Source organism: Strix aluco, chromosome 19 (genome assembly GCF_031877795.1).
Source record: "Strix aluco isolate bStrAlu1 chromosome 19, bStrAlu1.hap1, whole genome shotgun sequence".
NCBI classification, from domain to species: domain Eukaryota; kingdom Metazoa; phylum Chordata; class Aves; order Strigiformes; family Strigidae; genus Strix; species Strix aluco.
The window spans coordinates 11,685,236-11,711,172 of NC_133949.1; the positions used below are offsets into that span (position 1 = coordinate 11,685,236).

The window sequence follows — 25,937 nt, forward strand, 5'->3', positions numbered from 1 at the left end:
GAAAGAATAATTTATATTGCTGAACATTTACATTAGTTTAATAAAGAAAAAAAGACTTGTTTTAAAGCATTAAGCACAAATTCTTTAAAAAGCATTTTGCTGCTTCAGTAAGCTCAACAAGTAATTTCCTTTTTTTCCTATTACTCCTCAAAATATCTCACTCAACCTCTGAAACATGCTTTTTTTCCTCCAGCTTCTTTCACCCAGAATTTCTTCATTCCTAGACTTTACCATTTGTTTATAAAAAGTCATAAATCATAGTGCCATAGTTCAGGTGGTAGATTGGGGAAAAAAAAAGAAGAGGAAAACCAGAATGGGGACAAGTAAGAATAGCTAATTGTTAGAGCAACAGCAGCTTTGCTGTAAGTGGCAGCCAGTTTTCAGAGACTTGTTCCAAACAATTGAAAAGAAAACAAACTCTGAAAACTGAAAAGCATAGGGATATAATTAGCACTTTCCTTTTTCTGTCTTCTGGTCCCTTAATGATAGCAGCAGCCAGTCAGCAGCATGTCATTTGCACCATCTCAAGGATGCCTCAGGTATTGCAATTGCAAACATTAAGGAGGTTAAAATAATTTTTGCTTTCTCTGAAATGCTTGTGGCCAGGATATTAAAACTGTTTTGTCAAATTAAGCTCATCGCCCTCAGTTGTGTTAGAGATTCATTGTTCTTTTAGTGAAAATAGCAGTATCTAACTCATCTTCTTTCTGCTGTGCTGAATTCCCCTCATGTACTCTTCTTTCCAAAATAAACAGTTTTGGTTTTGTTAATCTCCGCTTAGCTGTGGACAGGAAAAAACCCCACAAGTTAGTGTCCTTGCATATTATAATCATTCACAGCCTTCCCCCTCTTTTGTCTATTCTGAAGAGTTTGCAAGGACAGATAGTAGCATGCCTCACTCACTACATCTTTATGAAGATTTAAGTACAACGTTTTACATGTGTGAATATCCACCCGTGGATTAGACCCCATGCTTTGGGGACCAGGCTTTTCATTTCTTGTGAGGTGGGAGTTCAGATAGTATAAGGAATTTCTGCCTTTCATTTCACACAGATTTCCAGCTCACCACTGCTGGGAGGCTGGAATGGATTTTCCAAACTCACTTTTTCTACCCTCTTACCAGAAATAAACTCTCTCTACTTTGGGCTTTGGGTCCCTGTGCTCTTTACATAATTATACGGGTTTTTTTAAAAAGTTTTAGAGACACCATGACCTTTGTCTGAGGTTTTTCTCCATCTTAGTCTCTGCTTAGAGTAGATTCTTTTAACAAGTTCTGAAACACTATTGCATACCATTCATCTTGGTCAACACTTGCAGTTAAATTGCTTTCATCTGCTCACATTAGTGGCAGCCAATGTCAGTATTTACAGCTTTGTATCCCCTACAAAAATAACTAATGTGAAAAGCAGCATATTAAGGACACAAAACCACCTTTCATGACTTATCCTGGCCTTTATGTTCAGTTGATTTTTTTTTTCATTAATGCCTTCTGCAGCAGCATGGTTGCTTTTGTTTGGCAAGAAATAAAAAAAAAAGTCTGGAGCCTTTGAGGCATAATATAAATAGCAGACTTGATATTTCAGGCAGACCCCTCAGCTTCATGACACTTATTTACCCCATCTGTGAAAAACTTTCAGGTCCTGTATTGAGGCAGTTCCAGAATTTCATGAAATCTGTGCATTGACGGACAAAATCCTAGTGATTTAGGGAAGGTATGAAAAACTAGAGGAGGAAAATGGACTTTACACAAGATATGACGTCAAACACTTCCACAGTTCTCCACAGATAAAGCAGCTGTAGAGTCCCATTACCAATGCCAGGACAAGAATGGGAAGCATCAATCAAATTACCTAATAAGAGCAGTACCAGCTGTACTAAGAGATTAATAATAATTCTGTGAGCATGTCTGATTCACTGCCAGTAAGAGGATAGGAATAATCTTCCAAATAACACAAAACAAATCCCAAAATATTTATTTGTTCCCATCTTTTGCTTAGTTAGGAATCAGACTATGTTTAGAAGCTATTAAGATTGGCTTTTGGATAAAAGAAATTCTGATTGTCTTTCCCTACTATTTTCTAAGCTGACTGTGCTGGGATACACATCTGGGGGTTAGAGGGGTTTTGGAGAGGTTTTGCTGTTTCCACTAGAACTGTTTTGAGAGAGCACTTGGGTGGAGAAATTGATTCTGAGAATCAACAAACCACCACTACGCATAACCCCTGCTTCTGCCAGTTCCTTTTCTTAGTGTTAATTATCTTCTGACTTCTGATGGAATCCGAGATAGCTGACTTTTATAACATTATTTGTGAGGTGGAAAATCTTGACAAAGGAACTGTCTTTGAATTATCACATGAAAACTACATTGTTTTGTTGACAAACTGGAAAAGGAAACTATCCGTTAATTGGCTGGTTCCTCAACAATCTGAAGGTCTTAAGGATTTGCAAAGGATATAAACTAAAGGAAGAAGCATCACTGAAATTGGAGCATGAATTGGTTGTGGGTTTTTATTCTAACCTAAGCATGTTTATCAGTTAGATTTTTTTTTTTAATCTGGGTTTACAGTCCATAAGGCATAGAGCCTTCTTTGCTGAGACTGAACCTGTAGCAAGCTAGGCTTATTCCCACATTATTACCATTCCATCAGTTGGAAAGAGTTTAATTTTTGATCCTCTCTGAACCATTTCCTGCAAACTGAGAGGAGTTAAGTAGTCTGTTCCTCGTTTACATGCTCCCATACTACTCTGCTGGAGAGGTGCTAGGCTGTCTGCTAATCCATTCCGTCACCTCCAGGCTGTGCTCTGACTGCCAGGCACTGGAGAAGAGATGGAGGTTCTCTGGGTCCAGCCATGCCTCACGCTACTCAGGACACCGAGAACTTCCTCAGCTTCCGTACAGAGCATATGGGCTCTCAGTCATGTGCTCAACTGTCTTGATTAATCCCCCAGTTGAGGGCTGCTGGTCACATTAGTGTTTTTTGCTTTAGGACAAAAGGGCAGAGCGATCCAGTAAACATCACATCAACAGGAGCTGTTAATGGGAAACCATTTTATACATACTGATTTTATTCATGTTCCAAACTAGTTTAAAAACAAGCCCACTTGCCTGTATGATGGTCTCCTTTACGGGTAACAAGGACTGCTACCTAGCCAGAGCATGCAGCTATAGATTCTTACCAAATGCACAGGACTGGTTTTCATGAGCTGTTACCAAAACATCAGCAAAACAGAGACTATCCTACCTCATACTGTGCCAGCCTTGAATTAGTGTCATTAGCATGAACCTTAGAACAGTTTGTTCAACTGCCCTTAGAGCCCTCAAAGCAGAAGAAATGCAGCTCTCACTTTGACATATCTATTTCCCCTACTCTTCCCCACTCCTCCTTACAGAGAACTTATAAAACTGCTGGGCAAAACAGTTTCTGCCAGATTGCCTTCATTTCCTATAACATGTTTTAGCTGTGTGGATTTTCTGTGCTTATTTGAAGGAAAGGAAAAAACCTTACTATTGTATAAGCTGTACAGGGAAATATCTGGGCAAGAGCTGTGGAGATAAGCACACACTGGACAATACTTTTAAATACTCAAATTAACAAAAACTGGCTTGGAAAGCATTTTTAATTTGTCAAACTCAATCCTCATCAGTGCTGCCATGGGCAACAGAAATGTTAGTTAAACTCCGGAGAAAAAGTTAACTCTCTTTGGCTGCTATCCCTCTCTCATAGATAGCATAAAGGAAATAAAAGAACTGGTGTAATGTCATAAGCAGAAAGATTTTTGAAGATTAAAATACTGACCTTTTGGAAGAAAAAAGCCCCCAACACACCACACACGTTAGTCATAATCAAAATATTGTGCATAATAGAGCTTCCCAAGAGATTTGGCTTTGTTTCAGAGCCACCAGGGTTCAGCATCAAGTACAAGGCTGTTTACTCACGTCGATGCAAGGAACCCAGCATGAGGTAGAGACTGTGCATCACAGCCCCAGCAAGCCAAAAGGGACCTCAAAATATCTAGTCCATCCCTTTGCCAAAAGAAGGATCAACTCTACCAATGCCACTTCTAACATGTTCCTCTGTAACCTGTTCTTTAAAATCTCTAACAATGGAGGCACCAGACATCCTCAAGCAATCTATTCCAGTTCTTCACTATTTCTATCACCACAAGGCTTTTCCTAATCTCACTAAATCTTGCTGCAGTTGAAGACCATGACTTTTTGATCAATTTATCATGAGCAGTGGGAACAAGATTCCCTTCTTTAAAGCATCCATTTACAAATTAGAACAGGATGTCTCCCCCTTTTCTCTGACTAAACGCCATGGTTCTTTCAGCCTTTTACTACTCACAGTTTCAAGTCCTCTTTTTCTTACAACTCTTCTCTACACTCGCTTTGGTCTGCATCTTCCCTGAGGTGCAGTACCCTAAACTAGATACTGCACCTCAAAGGCTTAGGCAGAGCTGAGTAACTTTACATATATTGCAGGCTATTTCTGTTTATACACCCCAATATTACATTACTTTTTGCTAGAAGTGTGTGATCAACCATGACATTTTCATATTTTTCTTTCCACACCACTCAAATTTAGTTCACGATCGCTCTGCGTGCTCAATTTGCCTGGCTAGGCACTGTTTGCATGGTTTGACAGCAATCACATTTTGATGAGCAGAGTATAAATCAGAAACAGTGGCAAAATATTTGCCAATAACCTGATAATTAAATATATTGGACAAATCAACTATTCAGCAATATCCTGATAATTAAAAGGCACTTCCACAAAGATGAGCACACGTGATGCACGCTTCTGCCAGTCAACACTGTAGAAGCAAGACAGGTCATCTACCTGTGCTGAGACAGAGAAAGATCTGAGCATTGAACTTGGAGTCTTCTAGGCTGGAAAATCTACTGCAAAGGTACAGCTTTGTTACTGCTCGTGACTATTGCTACTAGAAGAGGCAAGCTAAGAGCAACAGCCATTTGATCCTGCACCCTCACAGGTCTTGAGATGACAGAAGCCCAGGGTAACATGAGCTGAATTTTGCTAGAAAGGTATCAAATTATAGTATCACCGTACTGCCAAGATACATGCTGTACATCTCCAGAACAGCTTTGTTAGCTTTGCAGAAAATACTGCAAAGGGCACAGACTCTTAAAAGACATTATTCAAGGGCAGTAACAATAACCTCCTGCTACTGTTCCACACCAAATTCTCTTACCTAACCAGCACTCCTGCCCACTTCAGGAAATGTTAATCACAGGTTGAATCATCTTGGGTGACTCCTAGACAAACCTTAATCTGGATTTAGTTTAGCAGGGAACATGCAGACATGATTTAGCTTGCCATTTTTAATCTAAGTACATACATATACACACACATTTGTATAACTAGCATAAGATACACTTTCATAATCATTGAATAACTTTTTACCTCTGTTGTCCAAACGGACAAAAAGTCAAACCAAATTGTAGAGTACTATGGCTGCACCAAACATCCTTTTTTCCTTGCATATGACTTAAGCAACATCAATCTGCTACCTGTGGTAGCTGGAAGTTGTGTGTTAGTGTGGGTTTTTATCTTTACTTACCCTCTTATTTGCCTATGACTAAACACAGTACAGAACAGGAAAACTGTCAGGGTACACAAAGACAGCCACCCATTTTGGCACAATTTAAATCAAAGTATTAGTACTGTGCTCATCGAACTATTGAGAACCTGTAGCACATGAGACACTATGTTTGTGTCTTTGTTCAGAGCACAACACCTTTAACTACTGAGAACATAAAGCAGCATGTTTTCCTGATACATTCACATTCTGGCTCACTTAGATCTGTTTGCAGGTCACTAATATCTTTCCATTTGATTAGTTACATAAGGCTCATTTCAAAAAAAACAGAACTGTATCAGTCACTTTAGAAAGTGTTTATTCAAAAGCTTCATAGCACCATCTTGTTTTTTTAAAACATCCAAATAAAATGCAGCAATTAAAATGATTTTTTTTCTGTTGAGCATGACACTAACTCCACCTGTGAACACACTTATGGTTGTTCTTGCTAATATAACTGAAAAATAGCGCTCCTGTGCACACAGACATAGCACTGGGCCTTGATACAGTTATCCAGTCCTAGCTCAGTAATGGAAGAATAAAAACAAGTGAAACTGGAAACCTCAAGGAAACAGTTCCCCCCCACACCCCCCACCCCCCAAATTCTGCTGGAAGAGAAAATTTTCTAGAGGAAATTTTTAGCAGTTTCAATTCTTATGTCCCCTCCAAAACTTCAGCAAAACTAAAAATGGAAAAACAAAAAAATTTAGGGTATTCTTTTATGGTTAATTTAGAAGTATCTCAGTTTATTTGTTCTAACAATCACCTAGCTGATAATTCTAAAGGGCCTTTTATGGCTGTCTTTTCTAGGGAAAACACTGGTCAAAATTCTATTAAGTTACTATGCTGATATTTATTAAAAACTTAAGGTAAAATCATACTGCCACTAACAGCACTTGTAATACATTTTCATTATGAGTTTTTTCCTTTTCCCTTTTTAGTTTTGCCGAACAGCCTGAGAGCTTTATTCAGCCAAGTCAGTAAAGCGCTATTTCCCAAAGATCCTTAACTTACATTTCAAGAATATGGACCATGCTGAGTGGTCACATTATCATTTGGCTATGGCTTCCAACAGGGAATTCTCTATTGCATCTACTTCTGGTTGACCATTAGGAGGCAAATATTCTGTAGTTCACTTGGCTAAAGCCCCCATAGGGTCCCAGGCTGGCAAAACAATTGGTTCCTGCTGCATCACTGCCAAGATGTCTTCTGGTACATGCTTCTTATCCACCACAACTTCGTACACGTACTCAGAAAACCAGTCATCAGTCATGATCAGGTAACCTAGAGACAAAAACAGAACCGTTACCAATACAGGGAAGCAGTCACATATACAAGTTTCACCTATGAATGATGCATTACAAACAGGACCTAGTCATACTTCATATCTCAAGACAAAAAAAATCAAATTAACATATAGGCTAACTGGATGTACTTCATGTGCGCTGAAAGACCAAGCAAGAAGCCTGCTAGGAAAAACAAGACCCAGAATATTAATCATTTGTGCTTCCTCTGTTAAAACAGGCACTGAGAATACTCAATTGAATTACAATGTCTTAAAAAACAGGCATTTAAGGCAGAATGTAAAATCATCTGAGTCTCTGGCTTTAGAAGTTTTCAGGATTTTGTTAAGAAAAGGGAAGTTTTCCAGGTGAATATCCAAACCATCTTTGGCTTAAGAAAACTTCTGGTTTAGTTCCTGCAGTAAGAAGAGGTCATCTGCTTTCCTCAAACAAAGCCTCAAACATAAATCACACTTTGGCTGAACTAAATCTTAATTTTCTCCCTTAATATAATTTTTACTGAGCATTTCAGTGAACAGCCTTTGAACTGGGGGGGAAAAGTCACATTTTGAGTATCACAGGTTTTAGCAGAAAGCTACCATTGGAAACAAACTATTCAAGGTGAACTGAAAATAAGAGTGGCTGGGAGAAAGAAAGCATTTAGAAGACAGATGAGAAGGCTTTATGAAATAAAGTTCCTCATGTCCTTATACAGTATCATCACACAATCAAATGAAACAAGAAAATGTCCAAAGAATATGGACAATAAATGCATCTATCTACACCATCTTGTTTCTAAAGCTAGAGATCAGATAATTCCCATAAATTAAAAACCCTATCAATTGTAATCCAAGCTAGAAGCCATTTTGGAAACACTGCCAAAGGGAGCTGCCTTGATTATTCTCTCTCCAGGATATGAGTTCTTGGGACACACAAAAACCTCTCACTCCCAAGAGCCAACAAGTAATTGCACCCTGAGAGGATAATGAACTCTGCTTCTGACATCCTGTATCTCAAAGCTTGACAGTGCTGATTAGGATCGCAGTGTCTGAACAAGAAGGAAACGTCAAGCAGGACTTCAGAACATGCAAATAAGTAAGGTCGCTCTTTGAGAAGGCCTGTGCCCAGTGTCACAATGAAAGCCATTATCAATTTCTTCATTAAAAGGAGACACATACTTTATACGCAGCAATACTCAAGAGCCTAAGGCAACCCTGAGCTCTGCATTCCATCCAGGTAACAGGCAGAAGTGAAAAAGAAACAGAAAAGTTTATTGCATTTCTGGGCAGGGTACACAACAGAGTTTTACCTCAGGTAATTAATCTATTGCTTCTACTTGAGCCATTTGTATGTTAAGGCCAAAATATGCAAAAATTTGGAACAGCATCATCTTGTAACACAGCACCTGACTACAGAAGTGTACTCCTCTGTGTAGGAGGCTGGTCCACATTTCTGACTTACCCAAAGGAAAATCTGAACATGCAGCATTTTAAAACTGACAAGCTGCTGACCAGGGAGAGGTCAGTCAGATGAATGGCCTGCAAGTTATTGCATAACCTAAGATTTAGGCACCTGAAAATAGAGCCCTTGCAAGTTCTCAAAGGACCTACAAGCCACTTTATGCCTGTGCTGTAACTCCTCCACAGGGAGGAGAAATTAACAGAGCCTTTCTGCTGTAGTGTACTTATGGCACAATATATATACATATAGACACTAAATGTCTACAGTTAAATCCTTAAAATGTCTTCATGCAGAAGAGTATGTATGCAACAGCCAGTACAAGAGATTAAAAAAGCCAGAAGGGAGCTGACTTCTAGCTGGACATGTATCACAAGGAACTTTTTTCATGCCAAAACAAGCATATGGACCCCTATCAAATGGATGTGATAATGTGATTTAGTGTTCCCCTCTTGCTTGCTTTTAAAAAAAGATATCCAATAGGATAAGCCGGGTTCAAAGTTACATAATAACATACTGTGTCTCCAGAACAAAAGAGTAAGCTGAATAATTAAATTTGCCTATATGGCTGACAAAGTGCCAATACAACACAGAAAGGAAATACTTGCCTGGGAAGTGACTTTTTTACCTCAAAAAACAAGTAATGTTTGTCAGCAGCTGTGTTTGTTCCTTGAGGAAAAACAGATGGGATTCCAAGAAACACTTTTACAACAGATATGAATGCAATGACTAAATATTTAGGAGAGGCAATGCTAAGCTGTTCCCAGGGCTCCCCTTTCTCCAGCACAAGCACTACCACAAGAATTCAGTTCTGCCCACTTTGTGGACTCTGAGCATATAAATAACTTCATCCCACAACACCCAAACCAGGATTCACAGACTTTCCAGTCCTGCACCGTGCAAGTCTGGGGAAAGAGGTGTTATCTGGCACCTTAGACTGTACTCAGAGAAAAGCAAGAAGGACCCCATGTGAAAAAAACACTTCCATTTCCTACCAACAGCAAGTCATTTGTTTGCTTGTTTTTTAATGACTCAAAGTCTAGTCTCTGGTGTTTTGTTGCAGGCTGTACCCTTTATCATTCTGTCCAAGACATAACGGAGTTGGGGCTTACTTGCATCGCCCACACCCAACTGGGCCTCAACTGGGATGTGCCAAGTTTAACATCATTCTTGGCTGCCTCTTTACTGATGTGGATTCTGGTTCTCTGCATTGGACTTCTCCAAGCACAGCTTCCCAATTCCTTAACAAGGCTGATAAGATAAAAAAGAAATCACTGCCAGACTCAGTGGCATAGCAGGAGAGCTAGGACAGACTACAAATCCTCACTCTCCTACACCAGCTAGTACTGGAAGAGTGAAAAAGCAGGGCAGGAGGAAGGGGAGGAAACCCTGTGAAATTACCTCTTCTAATGTTTGAGAACAGGCTCTGGAGGATATGTCCAACTGCCCATAGCTCAGCAGTGGGTTGTTTGGGAATAACTAAGAAAATCATTCAGGGATTCACCTCCCTGAAGAAAGTAATCTGAGATAGGGTCAAGCTTCCTAGTTCTGATGGGATTTTCTGTCAAGGCACTTTTCCAGACAACTCCCTAACCAAACCAAAATATAGACACTGAGCAAGAATTTCCAGAGACCATGGCCTGTACCAGTACCCCACAGAGAAATGATAGTGACTCACCCAGAAAAGTTCATAGATGGCATGTACATGATACAGGCATACAAGGTGCAGGCAGGGCTTATTCAAGTCACACTGGGTCTACTATATTTCAAAGCAACAACTAGCTCCTCTGAAGTAGCTCTAGAACTCATTCTTGAAAAGTGAATCCGTATTTGGAAAAGAGATAATGTCTAAGGAGGATAAACTGTTACCGCAAACCAAGTAGCAAGTTAAGCTTACAAAGCTGGCAAACAAGTTAAGTAAAGACTAGTAACTGGGTTCGTGTTATATCTAACTTAAAACTGGAAGTTTCTAGTTGCTGTAGTTTTTATTAATTTTAGATTACATGCTCAAATTGAAGAAAGCCAAAAATGCATGCAGCTCTCCACACGGATCGACCACAGCCTCTGCAGCTCCGCCAGAGCATCCGCAGCACATTAACACCTGCAGAACTGCTGCTCTTCAGTCACAGCTCAACAGGTACAACTTTTACTAGCAGTGTCAGGCTTCAGTCTACTGCACTGTGGTTTGGGAGTAATAACCAGTATGCTGAAACTGAGCCCAGTCCTCCAGCTCCAATAAAGAACAACTCTGAACCTTGGCCAAGCAGCATATATGGCTAGCACAATCAAAGCTGCTGACAGACACCTATTAACTTCAGAATGGCTGGAGTACTAACCAAAGTCCACACTCAGCAGCTGTAAAGCAAGCTGAGTAAGGTGCTTCCTTCCTGGAAGCAGTCCTCTAACACGAGTAGCATCTAACATCACAAACCAAGTAACTGGAGTCTCTCAAAACTGAGTGTTCTGACAATAAGAACACAACTAACCGGGTATGTTTGCATTTTATATTCCATTATACATAAAGGTGCTCAATAGTTATTAGTTTGTATTTGAAAACAAGAAACATCTTGATGTTACTTCATTTTAGTATTGATTTAGCTTCTTTGCTTAAACCAACATTCCAAAGTACATTTGACTACCGTCACATTGATGAGCCTTGAAGGCTGAACATCAACATAGTTTCATTGTTTTGTCAAGACTAAAGATTTTTATTGAAATACTTTGCTGTGAATGTATACAGCTAATTCAGAACAGACTACTGCAAGACCAAGGGGCCAGAACATAAATTAAGACAATGTTCCAAGAATATTGTATGTTTTAGTTAGCTGTTGATATATAAGATATCAAAAGTTTATGAATAAGACCACATCCTAAAACTGAGTTTTTGGGAAATAGTCTATTCCCAGAAGAAAACCCTGATATCCTGGGAAGTATCAGCCACACCAAATCTTGTAAGCACAAGATTTGGGATTAATGTGCAACAGAAAAATGTGGTCAGCAGTGACTATTTTATTATGGCCTGGGACACAGTGAAGTCTGGCTTGGCATGCTCATCAGTGAGCTTATGCCATGGCTGAGTCCACATCCGGCCTGCCTCAGATAGGAGAGGACAAAAATCATGGAGTTCCCCTCCACTCTATTTTGGAAAAGCTGACTGACTGCAGGCGTTGGCAGAGCACAGTAGAAATACTCACACCATCACCCCACTCACTGAGGGCCAGAGGAGGTCAGAGCCGGCACCCAAACCTCACAGCACCCCCAGTCATTCCCAGGCTGAGCAGGGAAGCAACTAGAAGCAATTTCCTAAAGCAGTGCTCAGCTGTGACTCACCATTGTGTCCCCATTGCCGGCCCATGGGCCATGCCAGGCTGGCACACCCACCCTGCTACAGCCCTAACAAATCCTCTCTGAAGGAACAATAGTGCAGGCTGAGACACTCATCAACAGGAAAGCAAGTTCAGGCAGACAACCTGGCATGAGCAGAACAGCACGTTAACTGTGCAGGATTTTGGTGTTGCTAGTCCTTGTCATACCAGAGAGGAACACTGCAAGGATGCCACAGGTCACGTTTTCAGCATGGCTTCAGAAAGGCAATCAGAATTATGATTTTTAAATTTTTAACAGACAGGTGTTGGAGCTAGAAGTTTACATTGCAGCTGTTCACAGCACAAGCTGGAACCAGCCATACCCTCATTTCTTCATTTAGAAAATCAGTAAGTAAAAGCTTGCAGTGATTGATAAACAGTGCTTTAAAAGAAAATATAAACCACTTAGATTTCACACATGACTCAGGAAGATTGTTTAAGTAATATCAGCCACAGCCAGCAAGAGGTCCCAAAGATGAGATAGCTGGAGTGTACAGATTCAAGCTTAGCTCTGTTACCAAAAACTTTAGTACATGTAAAAGTATTGCAGTGAAGTCTTTATTTCTCCTTTCATACTAGGAGAAAGTGTTTCTATACAGTGCAGTTCTTGGAAGTAATCCTATCTGATCTGTGAAGCATTTCTTATCTACTGTCACTTTATTAAAAGATCAGTTTACATGCCCACAGGAATTCTTGGTATCTCAGAAGAGAACTACATTTTCAGACTAATACTACCAAATTTTTCAGACTTTTGTTGCTCATAATCCTTTGCTGCAAAACACAATAGCACAGGTTCTGCTCTCCCCCGTCACACTTGTCAAACTCTACAGCTGCTGGGTTTTTTTTGGGAGGGATAACAGCTGGCAGTTTGTGATCAACAGCAAACTGGTCTACAATGCTTAGGAAAATAAGCAGCTTTACAGCAATAAACTAATCAACCTTAAAAAGTTATAATGAAATATTTAAACTTTGTTAAAATATGAACTTTATCTAAAATCCACAGTATCTTCCCATACCTTCCATGCATAAAAATAAACAGTTTTGTTACTGGATTGTCAAAAGCTGCAGTGTAAAAACAATGTATGCCCCATATGATTAAGCTATATTCAGAGTTCCAGTTCCAGCCTCGAACAGAGGTGCTTCTGTCGACTTTGTCCTCCTGCCCTTGGGACCACAATACCCTGTCTGTCAAAAAGCATCAGCATCAATCACTTATGGCCACTTCCCAAAAATGCAATTGCTTCTACAGTTGAACTTGCAACCAGTGTCAGGTTTATCCAGTGGCATTTCCTGCTTCTCCATTCAGTGTTGACATTTACTTAGACATAAATCACATTTAAGTGAAGAATGTTTGTCTTCCAGGAATACAGTGCCATAACTCAGTGATCCACGTGCTGTTTGCAGGCTTGTTTCATGCATGTCCTGGTGAAGGACCCAGCACATCCCCTTTCCCCCTTCCACCTCCTTTTTTTCCAAACACTAAGTTCAGCTCTGTTTCCATGACTATAAGTTACTTTACCTTTATTACCACGGTCTTCACCCCAGGAGTTTTCCACTCTCCATTTTTCAAATGCCTCCTCTTGCCCATCCTGTGACAAAACAAGACAATGGCTGTTCAGTAGTGAAGGACCATGCGAGTTCGTAGCAGCCAGCCCTTCCCACAGAGCTCCACTCCCAAAAGTCTACAGCCATTGGCAAGTTTCAGGCAATGGTTTCTTGCTAATGGTTGGAAAAAATGTAATTTTCTAAAATACCTGTCTACCCACTTACATAAAATATCAAGGAAGATGGTCAAGTAGAGAACCTGTAATATTTCTTTCAACCAGAAAACTAAATTTGAGTTTGTACTTAACTGACTGGCAGGATTTAAGCAGCCTTCCCTATCACCTATCAGGCTGAAATGCAGAATGCACAATTTGCACGAACTGGGAATCAGAGGAAAGGAAGAAAGACAATGAAGCTGTTACCATAAAAGCCAGCAGAGGAACAAAGCAATTGTAATAATTTAAAACAATACTAGTAAGAGCAAGTGCAAACAGTTGAAGAATCTAGCTGAAAGATACAGCTCCAAGTCAGGCACTTCGAAGGTTATACAAGGCTTCTAACGAGCACGAAGTACATGCGAGTTCCTGTTCAGAAGTGTGCTGTGTTCTAGCCTGCACTGTGTGTAGCTGAAGTCTGGTTCAGATCTACCCAGTACATAAAAGCACTGAACACAGCGCCACAGGCTTGCTGTGCCACAGAGTGAACTGTTGCTTCCTTCCAGCAGCTTCTCATGAGGAAACAGCAGGTCCCTTGAGGAACCAAAGAATAGTTATTCTTTCCCTACTAAAATTTTTTAAGACAAAAAACTAACCTGGAAAATGTCCCACAAGTCCCTTTTTGATATTCAATGGAATATTGTTGTATTGCTTCTATTCTCACTTTAACAAAGTAGGACAGTCCTTAAAATGAGACACTCAAGAGCTACCAGACTAAGGATAAGTCAGCTCTTGATGCTATCAAACTGGGATAAACACATTTATGCACACTAAGTTTAACCAAAAAGGTGCATTTAATCCACATCAATTTTGTATGTTGTAAAATTGTAATAGGATTTTTTAAATCTTCAAAGCCTTTTTATAAAGTAGGTAAATCCAAAGTATTACATTTTACAACTCAGTTTATCAAAGCTCCTTTAGATTAAGTTAAGGTTTAATATAAGACAACATGTTCAAACAGAAAGTAGAAACAACTTAGTCCATTTTGAATGTGGAAAAGCCTCTAAATGCTGAACTTGTTCTAAGATAATTTCTTTTAAATCATCTTTTGATTTTAGAGAAGCCATCCATCATATACTGATCTTACACACATCCTTTTCTTTAAGAAATCAGGTCACATTTGATCACATTTTATGGAACTATACATTTAGGCATGTGAAAGTGAATTTAAAAATAGAGACCATAGACTATAGCTGCCAGTGAAGTCCAGCCAGTAATTGGCTACAATCAGTACAAATATACACAGCTATGAATAGAGAAAGAGGTTTTACACACTAGAAAAGTATAATTTTAAATATCTAACTGAAAAACAATGAGAATTTTTTTAAAGATGTGTTCATGCAATCTGATACACAAAATAGAATTTTTACCAGCTCAGAACACAAAATACGACGGGAAAAGTTATATTGAGTTGTAAAAAGTAATTCAGAAAAATTCTTATGACTCAACAGTCCCATCTCAAGTCCTCAAACTCCAGAGCTCAAGCAAACATTTTCACTTATATGCAAGCTCTTATTTCACCAGCCAAGGTCATGCTGGACAGGAAGAGATCACTTCAAAGAAACTTTAATAATGACAACTTCTGGAAATAAATGGAAAACATCAACATTGCAGATAACCCTGAGTTGTAAATTTTCACATGGTTCTTTTTACTTCATGTGTGCTTTGTTATACTGCCAGGAACAGATTCAGTTGCGGATTCATCTCAGCCTACTGTCTGCCACAGAGCTATTTTGGACACCATTTTCCTTCCCTAATTATGAGTAGGTCAGAGAGGTCACATGCCAGTGCGTTGAAGGAGGTTAAGACTGACAAAGTGCCTCCTACTGGCATTTTAACAGGAGCTTCACGCTGTAAAGCGTAGACTGGACTAACCATGCAGTGGGATAGGGTGGGAAATACCTGCTGTCATACTAGATTTCTTGCTCAGCAAGATGCATCAGAATATGTATTTTAAATTAACAGGTTTTCTGGTATCTTAAAAATAGCAGCTGACTTTCTTTTCCCTTTCTCCAATAAAAGTTTGTGGGCAGAAGAAAAGAAGCCCTTGACTTGTCTAAAATTCTTCCTCCCTTGTTAAATATTTATAGTTCTGAACACTCAGACACAAACACCACAGGGAGAATAGACAACCTAGGCCTTGTGCACCAGGGTGTCACGGCACACGAACTCTAGCAGAACAGCTTACAGGCTGTGAAGGAGCCCAGAACACATCAACAAGCTGTCAGAATATTCAAATACACCTGTGCAGGCATCAGAACTTCAGGACAGAGACTACCTTCTCGGTGACAGCTGTCAGCACCATGGCATGGGTCATCATCGATTCTCCAAAGATTAATCGTTCCGCTTTGTTCATGTTTTTGACGGAGACGCCAAACACCAGCTCATGATTAAATCTATTGGAAAGCCACATAAACAATATCAAAAAGGACGCAGGGAGGATTCCCACTAGTAAATCAGGGAATCAGTAGACAGCACTGTCCCAGAAGCCAGTGCACAGGCGTACAACTATTTGTAGTGTCAGAACAACTGCAAAAAATGATCCCCATAGAAGTTCCTCTCACTAGATATTAGACAATTCAAATGAGGAAGAATATTTAACAAGCCCTTGTTAAATCTTTAAAGGATTCAGATTTTAGCAAACAAGTTAAAAATTTCTGTTGCTGCTGAATTACTTAAATACACTGTTTTGGGGTATATAATCCAAAATATGGATAAATTAGTTTCTTAAGCAGATAAAGGACTGTTTAATTCCTAGCCAAATGTCCCAAATTGTACCGTTTTGATTTTTCTACTTACATATTCACATCATTGATTCCCAGCTTGCCATAGAAGTGCTTTGCAACATCACAGCCAAACCACACAGCCTACAAATAGAAGGAAGAGTCATGTCTAGGCCACACCGCAGTGAGTTTTACATTACAAGAGCTGCACCATGACATCCACGAAGAGAAACCAAACAAACCTCGCCATCTTTAATAGATGCTGCAGCTAATTTTTTCAAGACATCAACAGGCTGGTTGTTGTAGAGCGTTTTCCTTCCTCCTGCCATGTTACCCAGGTACTCCACTGTATACAGCCTGTTGTATGGATTCTGAGGTCGAGGATCATTCACTAGACAAATCTGCCAAAAACCAAGATGTTGTAAATTAAGGTGCAACTTACCTGAAATCTTTGAGAAGTGAATCTAGATGGATTTCAGAGAACTGCTTTTGTCCCAGGTAGCTGTCTGTCCCATTACTATACAAGCCACTTGGCTGAAATACCTGTTTTTTATAACATTTTGTTTGTTTGTTGTTTAAGTTCACCTCCTAACTGCAGCACAGCAGGTTTGCATGTTATTCCTGCTCTCTAATGGCTGTCTTATGGCATTTTATAACTGATGAGATCATTACATATTTTATCATTACAAAAGCATCATGGAAATGCAGTGCAAGATCACAGCTAATTAAAGGGTAGAGCACAAACAGGAGAATGGGGACAATAAACATAGGGGCCACCTTTGAGTTGTGGGAGCAGTACCCACATGGTGCAGTTACGGGGGTGGACAGTACACCTGCAACAGTGGAAAATATGTGACTTAACAGCTAAAAAAGGTCTTAGGAAGCTACTGCCTTTCAGCACCCCCAACCTTGTCCTCCATGTTGAAGTAAGGCTTCACGTGCTCATTGTAGAACTGGACCGGTGTCACAGGGCCATATTTGTGGTAGTTCTTCTCCTTATCCCGGAACTCCCAGCAGAAGGTCTCCGGAGGGTTGCCCAGGCAAGTACTCACTATTCTGAATACCTGCCCAGAGAAGCACACACCTGTGAACTTGCTGAAACAGGCAGGTCTGCCTCTCCTACCACAGCAATGCCACTGATGAATGGATTTCTCCATGGGAGAAACAACTGAAAAATGGGATCTTAACACTCACCTTTCAAGAACATGAATAAACGTACACACATGAATTATTTTCATTCAGCTCTGGAAATCTAGGTGTTTCAACAGTTCAATCTGAAAGGCCCCAGGAAAATCAACAGAATCTCTCTCCATTCTCACACCCTACATTCTCAGGTAAACCATCAGGCAAAACACTGCCTACACCTCACAGCATGGGGAGAAGGCAAGCTTAAGGCTGAACATAAACATTCCAGGTTATCCTAGGAAAGCAGCAGCCAAAAGCAAAAGCCAATGCACTGCCCAGTCTCATTCCCATGTTTTGTAATTCTGAAGCTCCAACAAGATAGTTTCTCTTGCACTGGGAAAGTATCAGACTGATTCTAGAAAGGCTTAAGCATTCAGCATCACCTGCTCCACCAGGTGGTTTGCCCCACACAGAGACAAACCATGTAATACACATACAGCAGAGGATTTTATCCCAGTATTTCCCCTGTACTAACCCCTTTTTTCCTGCAATGCCCATTCGGATTTCAAAAATGGGCCTTTGCTTCTTTTCAAAAGCCTAGAATAATCTTCTTGTTGAATGTACTAAGACAGACTGTTTCAGTTTAGGGTTGAGCTGGCAGGTTACATAATTTAATTCAAGATTCCTGCCTGCTGACCATGACATCCTCTGCAGCTGGCAGCTTCCTATTGATTTTTAGCACAAGAAGTTGACCAGATTTCAAGTCATCAGCCTCCCTATAAATCAGAATATGAAACTGCACTTAAGGATCACTACTGTACTTTCTCACAAGGCTTATCAAAATGTGCTAACTCATAGGCAGTGCAACCAGATGACTGTCTTTAGGGATATTTAGCAGGACCTGCCACAGGTACTCTGGGGACAGAGAATTCAATCATAAACAGGTCTGAATCTGTTTTACTTCAGCTGACACTGGTTGACTTCAGTTCTATCCACATCCTGAGCACAAGACAAGTCTTTTCCTTGCAAGGAACCAACAGGTTACTTAAGAGAAGGGGAAGTCAAATCTCAACTGCACCTTCTGCAGGAGGACCCCATGCCTGTGGTTTGTGCCAGCTTTCCTAGGCTGTCAGTCTTGACACCTTCCTCTCGCTGACTTTTCACAGGAGGAGACACAATACCTTCCCCAAAGCTAACTTACTCTTTCTGGAGCTAGTTGAGCTGATTTACATGGATCCTAAGGCTCCACAAGAACTAGCTTTGTGCTAGTGGGCACTTTGTGCTGATGGCAAAAAGAGTGCAGTGTTCATGCTAAGTAACATTTGGCTGTGCACAAAATATAAAGGTGGTCTTGCTCCAAGCAATTTAATATGACCAGTGAAGAGATTAATTATGGGTTGAAACAAGGCTGTGGCTTAATGTTTTTAGTGGAAGAACTCACACATTTATTCCTCAATAAATGTTAAAGAGCAAATGTAAATCCCTAAACTACTATAAATATTTAATTTTGCACAGACTGCACAAAAGGTAGCATTATCTGTGGATACACCCACATTACCTCAGACAACCCCAAGTGGTGAGAGATGAGGCTATGAAAACAAAGTAAAAAAGAAAAACGCCTAAAAAGAAGAGCAACAACCAAGCAGGCTCCAAAGGAAAATGGTGGAGACAGAAGTCTCAAGTTAACAGAGGCAGTGGAGCCTGGGAAGAGTCTCCCTCAATTGTTTTGCCACCACACCCATCACAGGCCATCTCTTAGTATCTCAGAAGCTTCCTCTATCAATAAATAAAATAAGCAGATGTATTTAAACTAAAAGGTGACTTATATCACTCTAGCGACAACTAGAACCGAGATAAGGCAAAAATATAGAGGCTTGTGCTAAAAACCAAAATGAATGAGGAGGGGAAAGGACACTCCTGATAAAGAGGAGTCTACAAAGGAGAACAGTAAAGGAAGAAAATTTCAATCCCAGGCACTGTACTGGTTTCAACTTCTGACCTGCTGTGCACTGGTTTGATAAGAAGAATGTTTATACAGTTCTGGAGTGAGTATTTAATCTTGTGTTCCAGTACAACTGCCCCATTTTAGCTAGAGCACTGCCTCCCAGCATGAGTGAACCAAGATTTGATATGCAAATAAAACTTCACAGAACAAAACCAAGTTCTTCTTTGCCCCATACAAAAATAGATGCAATGCCACTTAATACATACAAACACAAGAAATAACAGTGGTCTCAAGACCTTTGAAATTAAGTGTTTTTAAAGTATCCAAGAGAGGTGCAATTGCACATTTCAACTATAATGTTTATTGAAAGTAAATCCACTTAAGCTGCAAACCACTATTACTGCCACAAGAGGAAACACTGTGTTAACTTCAGAGAATTAAGCACACCCTTTCTACAGAACAAATTGCAATCAGTTAATGAGCCTTTAATGCTGGTTCCAGGATCCCTGGTCAGAGGGCAAGAGGCTCTAAACAAACAAAGAGACATTTTGCAGTGCACTGTGTGTCATTGCCCTACCAGTAAGAAGCTTTTGATGTCTGCTGTAAAATCCTCCAAGGACTTTTGGACACACACACTGGATGTAAGTTACATTAATACACTTTTGAACTAAGTGCTGACTGGCAACATACTGGGGTAGGCTCAAAGCACCCAATTACTGTTGATCTTAAGGCATACATTTCACAAAAGTTTTAATTTCAATAATATAATGCAAGGAACACAAATCAGTTTTTTAATCTAACCTTAAAATTAGATTAAGAGCTACAGGTTTTTACATTAAGTGCAAAGATGCATTTCCAACAACCAAACCAACACATTAATACTTGGATATTAATGGCACTGCTGATGCTTTACAGAAACAGCCCAAGATAGGTTCTAATACTGATGCTTACTGGACTGCAGAAAAACTAACACACATCCAAAACATTTGATTTCTTGAGTCATCTAAAGACAGACATTAAGATCACTGGGTTACTTTGCATTGTATGTTTGAGAAACAAATGAAATTTTTTTTCCAAACAAAATGCACACACTTGGTCAACCTAAAACATCCTGAACTTTAAACATTGGGTTTGGCTATTTAAGAATCAAGTATGAGGACTACTGAATGAGAAAAACAACATATGTCACTGTCATATTCAGTGTGACCAGATGGAGGGGCAGCACCACACTCACACTACACACTGCTGTTTTGAGTTAATTCACACAGTCAGAAACAGATGCTGCGATTCCCTCCTCTGCTGCCCCAGTATCAGACCACAGCTGGATTCAGCCCTGTGTTCAGCTCACATCTTCTCCATAGTGCAGAGAACTCCCTTTTGTTGTTCTTTTCTGCTCTCTTGTGGGGAATTTCTGTAACAACACTTGTGCTGATTTTGCACTCAAAGCCATCAGAATGCAATTTTCAACCTGCCTCTTTCCTGCTTCTTATAAAAGCCTGGTAGGACACTATTTTCATCTCTCAAGATACAAAATGCTGCTTTCCTACAGAAAGGGGTAAATGTCTCTGTAAAAATGTCATAGCTCTGGAATTTGTAAGCTCAAGATACTTCTCTGGAAGTATTAGAAAACTCAGAATGAGATAAGCAATAATAAGCACTTAAAATTCACTCAAATACCTTCAAGTACACTGCCAGACAACACATTCCTAGTCAGGAAAACAAAAGACACTTGTTTTGGCTGATCCAATAGCTATAGAACAAGAGTAAGCAAGAAACCTCATCCATTCTAGCCTTGTGTGCCAAGAGGATTCATGCCACAGGTATATTTACCTCTTCTATCATCGTATCCATTGCAGCACAAAGTTCTCCTTTCATTGTTCCACTTTCCACCATATTTCTTAGCCGCAAACAGTATTCTCTCATCTGTTTAAAGAGAAAGTAATTTTATTATAAGGGTATGAAAGGTGCCACCTAACCAGATAGAAGTCCCGAAAACTGTTTCTAGCACCTATTTTATACTTCAAAATGAAAAGAAAATCCCTTTCAGAAGGCTTTGTTAGATAATGATTCTTTAAAAAAATATCAAGATAATTGAATGATTGAAAAGAAAAAGGTCACAAAGAAGTAATCTGAAATTAAATAGTTGCAACTCAATTACTATTTTCCAACCATTTATTTGAAGCTTACAGCCATTTCTGTTCCATAACTGATGCCGCAACATCCATACACATCACCACCTCTGTGACTCAGAGAACAAACTGTCTTCATACTGTAAAATTATTTTGCAATTCTAATGCATAATTGATCTCCTGGTTGATAAAAAGAATGGAGCATTTCCCCACTGCATGCAGAATTGCAGTAAGAGTAGCACATGCTTCCCATTACTGTCACCATCCATAAGGCCAGGACCACTGAGTGGGGCTCCCTCAAGACCAGCTGTTTTGCGATGTTCGAGACTAGAATAACATTAACACCATTCATAACGTCTAAGCTCATTCCAGCACATATTTTACATTTTTAATGTGGATTTCAGCAGGCAGTTTTCCCTGAGCATGTAGTGTAGGAACTTGAAAAAAAAAGCTCACTGTAAAAAATGCTTTAATTGCCTTTATATCTAGCTACCTACACTAGCATCTTCCCAGATTAATTTATTTCTGTAGTTCAGGGAGCAAGCTCACACCTTCCTTCAGACAAAGCTGCACACTTCTATACTGAAAGCTGATTTTTAAGATTCAGTGTTTTGAAAATATATTTTTATCTTTTCCATCAAATTTGGCAGTAATCTCTAGAAACCTTGGCATACTGGTAGATGAAATATTGAGGGGGTGGAAAGAAGTCACCTAGAGGCCAAGTGCTGGATTTGCACAAACAGACTTCATGAGCCACATATCAAGAATTAACTTTTTGAAATTTGAGGATTAGAAACAATTGCTACTGAAACCATGTAGTTTCAAGCTACTGAAGCCTGGCAATGACCATCTTCCACAGATACACCTTCCCACCCCATATTTCAGGATTAGCACAAGACTTTGCTGAGACTTTAGGCTGCTTTTTGAATAAAAAACACACTTTTCTGAATAAAGAAATGCACTTAATACTTTGGTCAATAAAGATAAATTAAGGTGGCTAGGAACACTTGGAGCAGGTTCATTCCCATCCCCTCTCCTTAATTATATCATCTATATCAATTTACCTTATGGTTCAAGATCTCGTTCATCCTTCTGGTAGCTTCTGTGGTATGAGACTCAGGGAAGTATTTCTTGGGGACAACACCATACTTTTCTAAAAGCAAATAATAAAACTATGGGTTAGCAATTGTCTTTTCCACACAGCAGATGCTAGTGATTCCACTTACACTCATGTAAAAAAAATAGTTGGTTTTTGTGCAGAGATTATAAGTGAAAGTCTCTTATTTAAAGTTACAAGTATTCAAGATTACATTTTAATTTGTGACTGAATCTTGACCTCTGAGCTGCATTCCACAGGAGTCCTGAAAGGTGGAACCCCTGAACTGCTCAGTATCACTTAATTCAACACTTAAGAGAGAGTTCTAAACTAATTAGTGCTTTTTAAGAAGCTCTTTTCACCAGAAGAACACACCTGATTACTTGAAAATTAAGCTACTGAAATATCTTCTAAAGAACAGGGCCTCTTATGAATTATTCTGTGTATTTTATCTAAGGTTAAGTGACTAACATCCCAGTCGCCTTTCCTCCTCAACATTTATAAAACACCAGCAACAACTCAATTGCTTCCTACATTAAGGTACTAATCAAAGATCACACCATGCAAGGCCTGGATGTAATAGCAGCATCCAAAATCTTCTCTGACCTGATTAAATACGTATAACAATTGGATGGGAAAAAAGTAACCTCAAGGCTTCAAACAAATTCCTTTTGTGATTCTGAGCTTATATTATTGGCTTGTTGACTTACAAAGGTGTCACATTGTTTCACAATACAAATGAAAGCAAATGGCAGTTTAATTCAGACACTGAAAAGTATCTCCTTCATCAGTGTAAGAAAGATCCCACTTAAGCTGTATCTTTGTAAGACCAGCATTGCCACATTCCACATCGTTTCCCTCTCACTGATCTTTACAACCATCTTTCTTCAGGTTGCAACGTGAAGCAGTTTTGCTTCTGCCTTGTAGACACACCCTAGTCTAGCAAGGGTTTTTTTCCTTACTGTGTGCCCTAAAAATGATATACATGGATATAGATAAATGATGTTGAGGTGATGACTAAAGTAAAAAGGGGTTGAACCTTTTTACTAAATGTAAAGTCTGGACCATCTAATTACTTCTGTTGATCTTCTGAGCTTCCATCAGCAGCAGCAATATGCAAGAGTGAAGATCCCAGACAAGATTTAAGCCTAACATTTATAAACTGGCATGAAAAAGGTCTTTGATTAAAAAAGGTAGTGGTTAATGGCATCATGCTCCTTAGCAAACTCCCAGGTGTCAAACTCAATTTCTTCTTCTATTTCATTCCTCATCTCTCAAATCAGCATGCAATTTCAGGAAGCACTTAGTGACCAATTCTCTTACCAATAATGTTAACCAACATATCCCACTGTCCACCATCATTCGTGGGGTTGGAGAGCAGGAACTGTATCAGTCTCCCTTCCACAGGCTCCTTTTTCTGAGCTGTTTCCACAAAGGCATTTAAAAAGTAGTAACAGCGTTCGACCTGGAATGGACAGGCAGGAAAAACAGATATTTTACATGTGACATTGTGCATTAATTCATTCCTATTTTGTTCTTCAGAAGTCCTAACTAGATGAAGCTACCTTCTGTTCATCCACTGAAGTTCTTATTTTCCCTTTAGCATTCCAGGGCTTATCCTATAAACTTATTTCTGTCACAGACCAAATATTTAGGGGGGAGTTAGCACAGAGCTTGAGGATAGCAGAACAGAAAACGTGAAACATGAAACAGAAGTTACACAATGACGCCTGGCCCAAACTAGTACTAGATTTCCTCTATTTCCCTTAGGGGAAAAAAGCAGACGCATAGCTTGCAGATCAGTAGGTCACAAACATGACTGAAAGGTCAACAGCAAAGTTAGTCATGTTTCCCCTTAGCCTCCTACAAGTCACTTTTGAAATAGACACAGCACTTGAAAGAAAACTTTTACTCCTCCAAACCACTAACATCTTCACAACTTTCTTCTCAAGCTAAAGTCTTACTTTGTTCGACCTGCATTTAAAATACACATTTAAAGAACTTTTGAAGATTCTTCTCATATATGTTTTCTGCCTAGATTGTTAAAATAGTCCAGCCTAAAAGAAATTCTGTCCCAATACTAATACCTGATTGCATAAGCTGTCCTAGCACAACCTGTGACCTGTTCTACTGTACCTTATCCCAGAAAAAGAGATACGACTGGCTGAATTCAAACTCTTCAATGTTGTATTTCTTCATGAAAGGAAGACGCATTGCATTGAGACAGGAAAAGATCCAACATCTCCCTGAGAGATCAAAGGAACAAGAATTAAACTGGAATTTGTGTACTCAAGAGCTGTGTAAGTTTGGTTTTTTTTACGCTCAAAATTCATGACAGTTCTGCCTCGAGACTTTGGCCCACTGTTCTGGCTGGGATTGTAGAATACCAAAAAGCTCATAAGGAGTTCAGAACTCTTACGGCAAATGCAGGTGTCTCAACTGATTTTATCTTATACTACACAGAAGGGAAAAAAGATGAACACTGCAAGTCTAAAGACTATTATTAACTCAAGAAGATGCTGCAGGGATGCAGTTTTGCTCCAAAGCCCGACAAAAGGCCTTTGGAGGTGGCCATCGCTCCCGGGAGCGCATCAGCATTACATCAATCCCCCCCCCGCAACGCCAGAGCCGCCGAGGGAGCGGGCCCCTCCTTACCGCGAACACCGACCCCCCCCGCCCCGGCAACCGGGGAGCCCCTTACCGGAGTTCTTCTGGTTGGTGACCGGCTTCCCCTCGGCGGGCACGGCGTGCTGGAAGACCTGCACCGTGTCCTGCACCACTTGCCGCTGCAGACACACCTCCAGCGGGTCGTTGCACGTCGCCACGTTCTGGGCCAGCAGGAACTGGGGCTCGGCCCGCAGCCGCCGGGTGAAGGCGGCGGCCTTCTCCGTGCTCAGCCCTGCGAGCCGCGGGGCAGCCGTCACCGCCGGCAACCGCAGCCCCCTCACACTCCGGTAACCCCCTCCCTCAGCACCCCTCATCCCGGTAACCACCTCCCCATTTCTCAGGTAACGGGGTGTCTCCCGCTTCCCCCCCCCCCCCCCCCCCACCTCCGGGTCATTCTCCCCCCGGCCCCGGTAATTCCCACCACCAGCCCATTGCCCCGGTAACGGCCGAGCCTCGCTCCTCACCCCGGGCGTTCATGGCACAGCGGCGCGAGCTCCCGGCACGGAAAGCGCCGCTCAACGGCCGAGCCCACCGCAGGTCGCGCGCCCCGGCGGAAGCGGCTCTTATAGCCCCGGCACCGGAAGCAGGAAGAGGGGCCGCGGGCGGCGGGCGGGGGGGAGCGGACGGCGCGCCGCGAGGGACACGCTGGCGGCGGTTGCGCGCGGCGTTGCGGCGGGGGCCGCGCGGGGGCGCTGGGGGCTCCATTCCCCGCCCCCGCCCCGCTCCGCTTCCAGAACGTTCGGCGGCGCCGCCTGAGGCAGCGCGCGGCGGTCCTGGTGGCCGCG

At 40.8% G+C, this 25,937-nt stretch overlaps 1 protein-coding gene across 1 annotated transcript; it reads right to left on the reverse strand.

Annotated features, from left to right (window-relative positions):
* Positions 1-5,903: 5,903 nt before the first annotated feature.
* On the reverse strand, positions 5,904-25,780 carry BLMH (bleomycin hydrolase). The gene is made up of 12 exons (XM_074845447.1): positions 25,617-25,780; positions 25,187-25,384; positions 24,622-24,731; positions 23,809-23,950; positions 22,454-22,542; positions 21,091-21,183; positions 17,099-17,254; positions 16,433-16,591; positions 16,267-16,334; positions 15,746-15,863; positions 13,227-13,296; positions 5,904-6,885 (listed from the first exon to the last, which is right to left on the reverse strand). Exons 1-12 carry the CDS (start codon positions 25,627-25,629, stop codon positions 6,734-6,736), a joined length of 1,368 nt encoding a protein of 455 aa, XP_074701548.1. The 5' UTR covers positions 25,630-25,780; the 3' UTR covers positions 5,904-6,733.
* Positions 25,781-25,937: the final 157 nt, after the last annotated feature.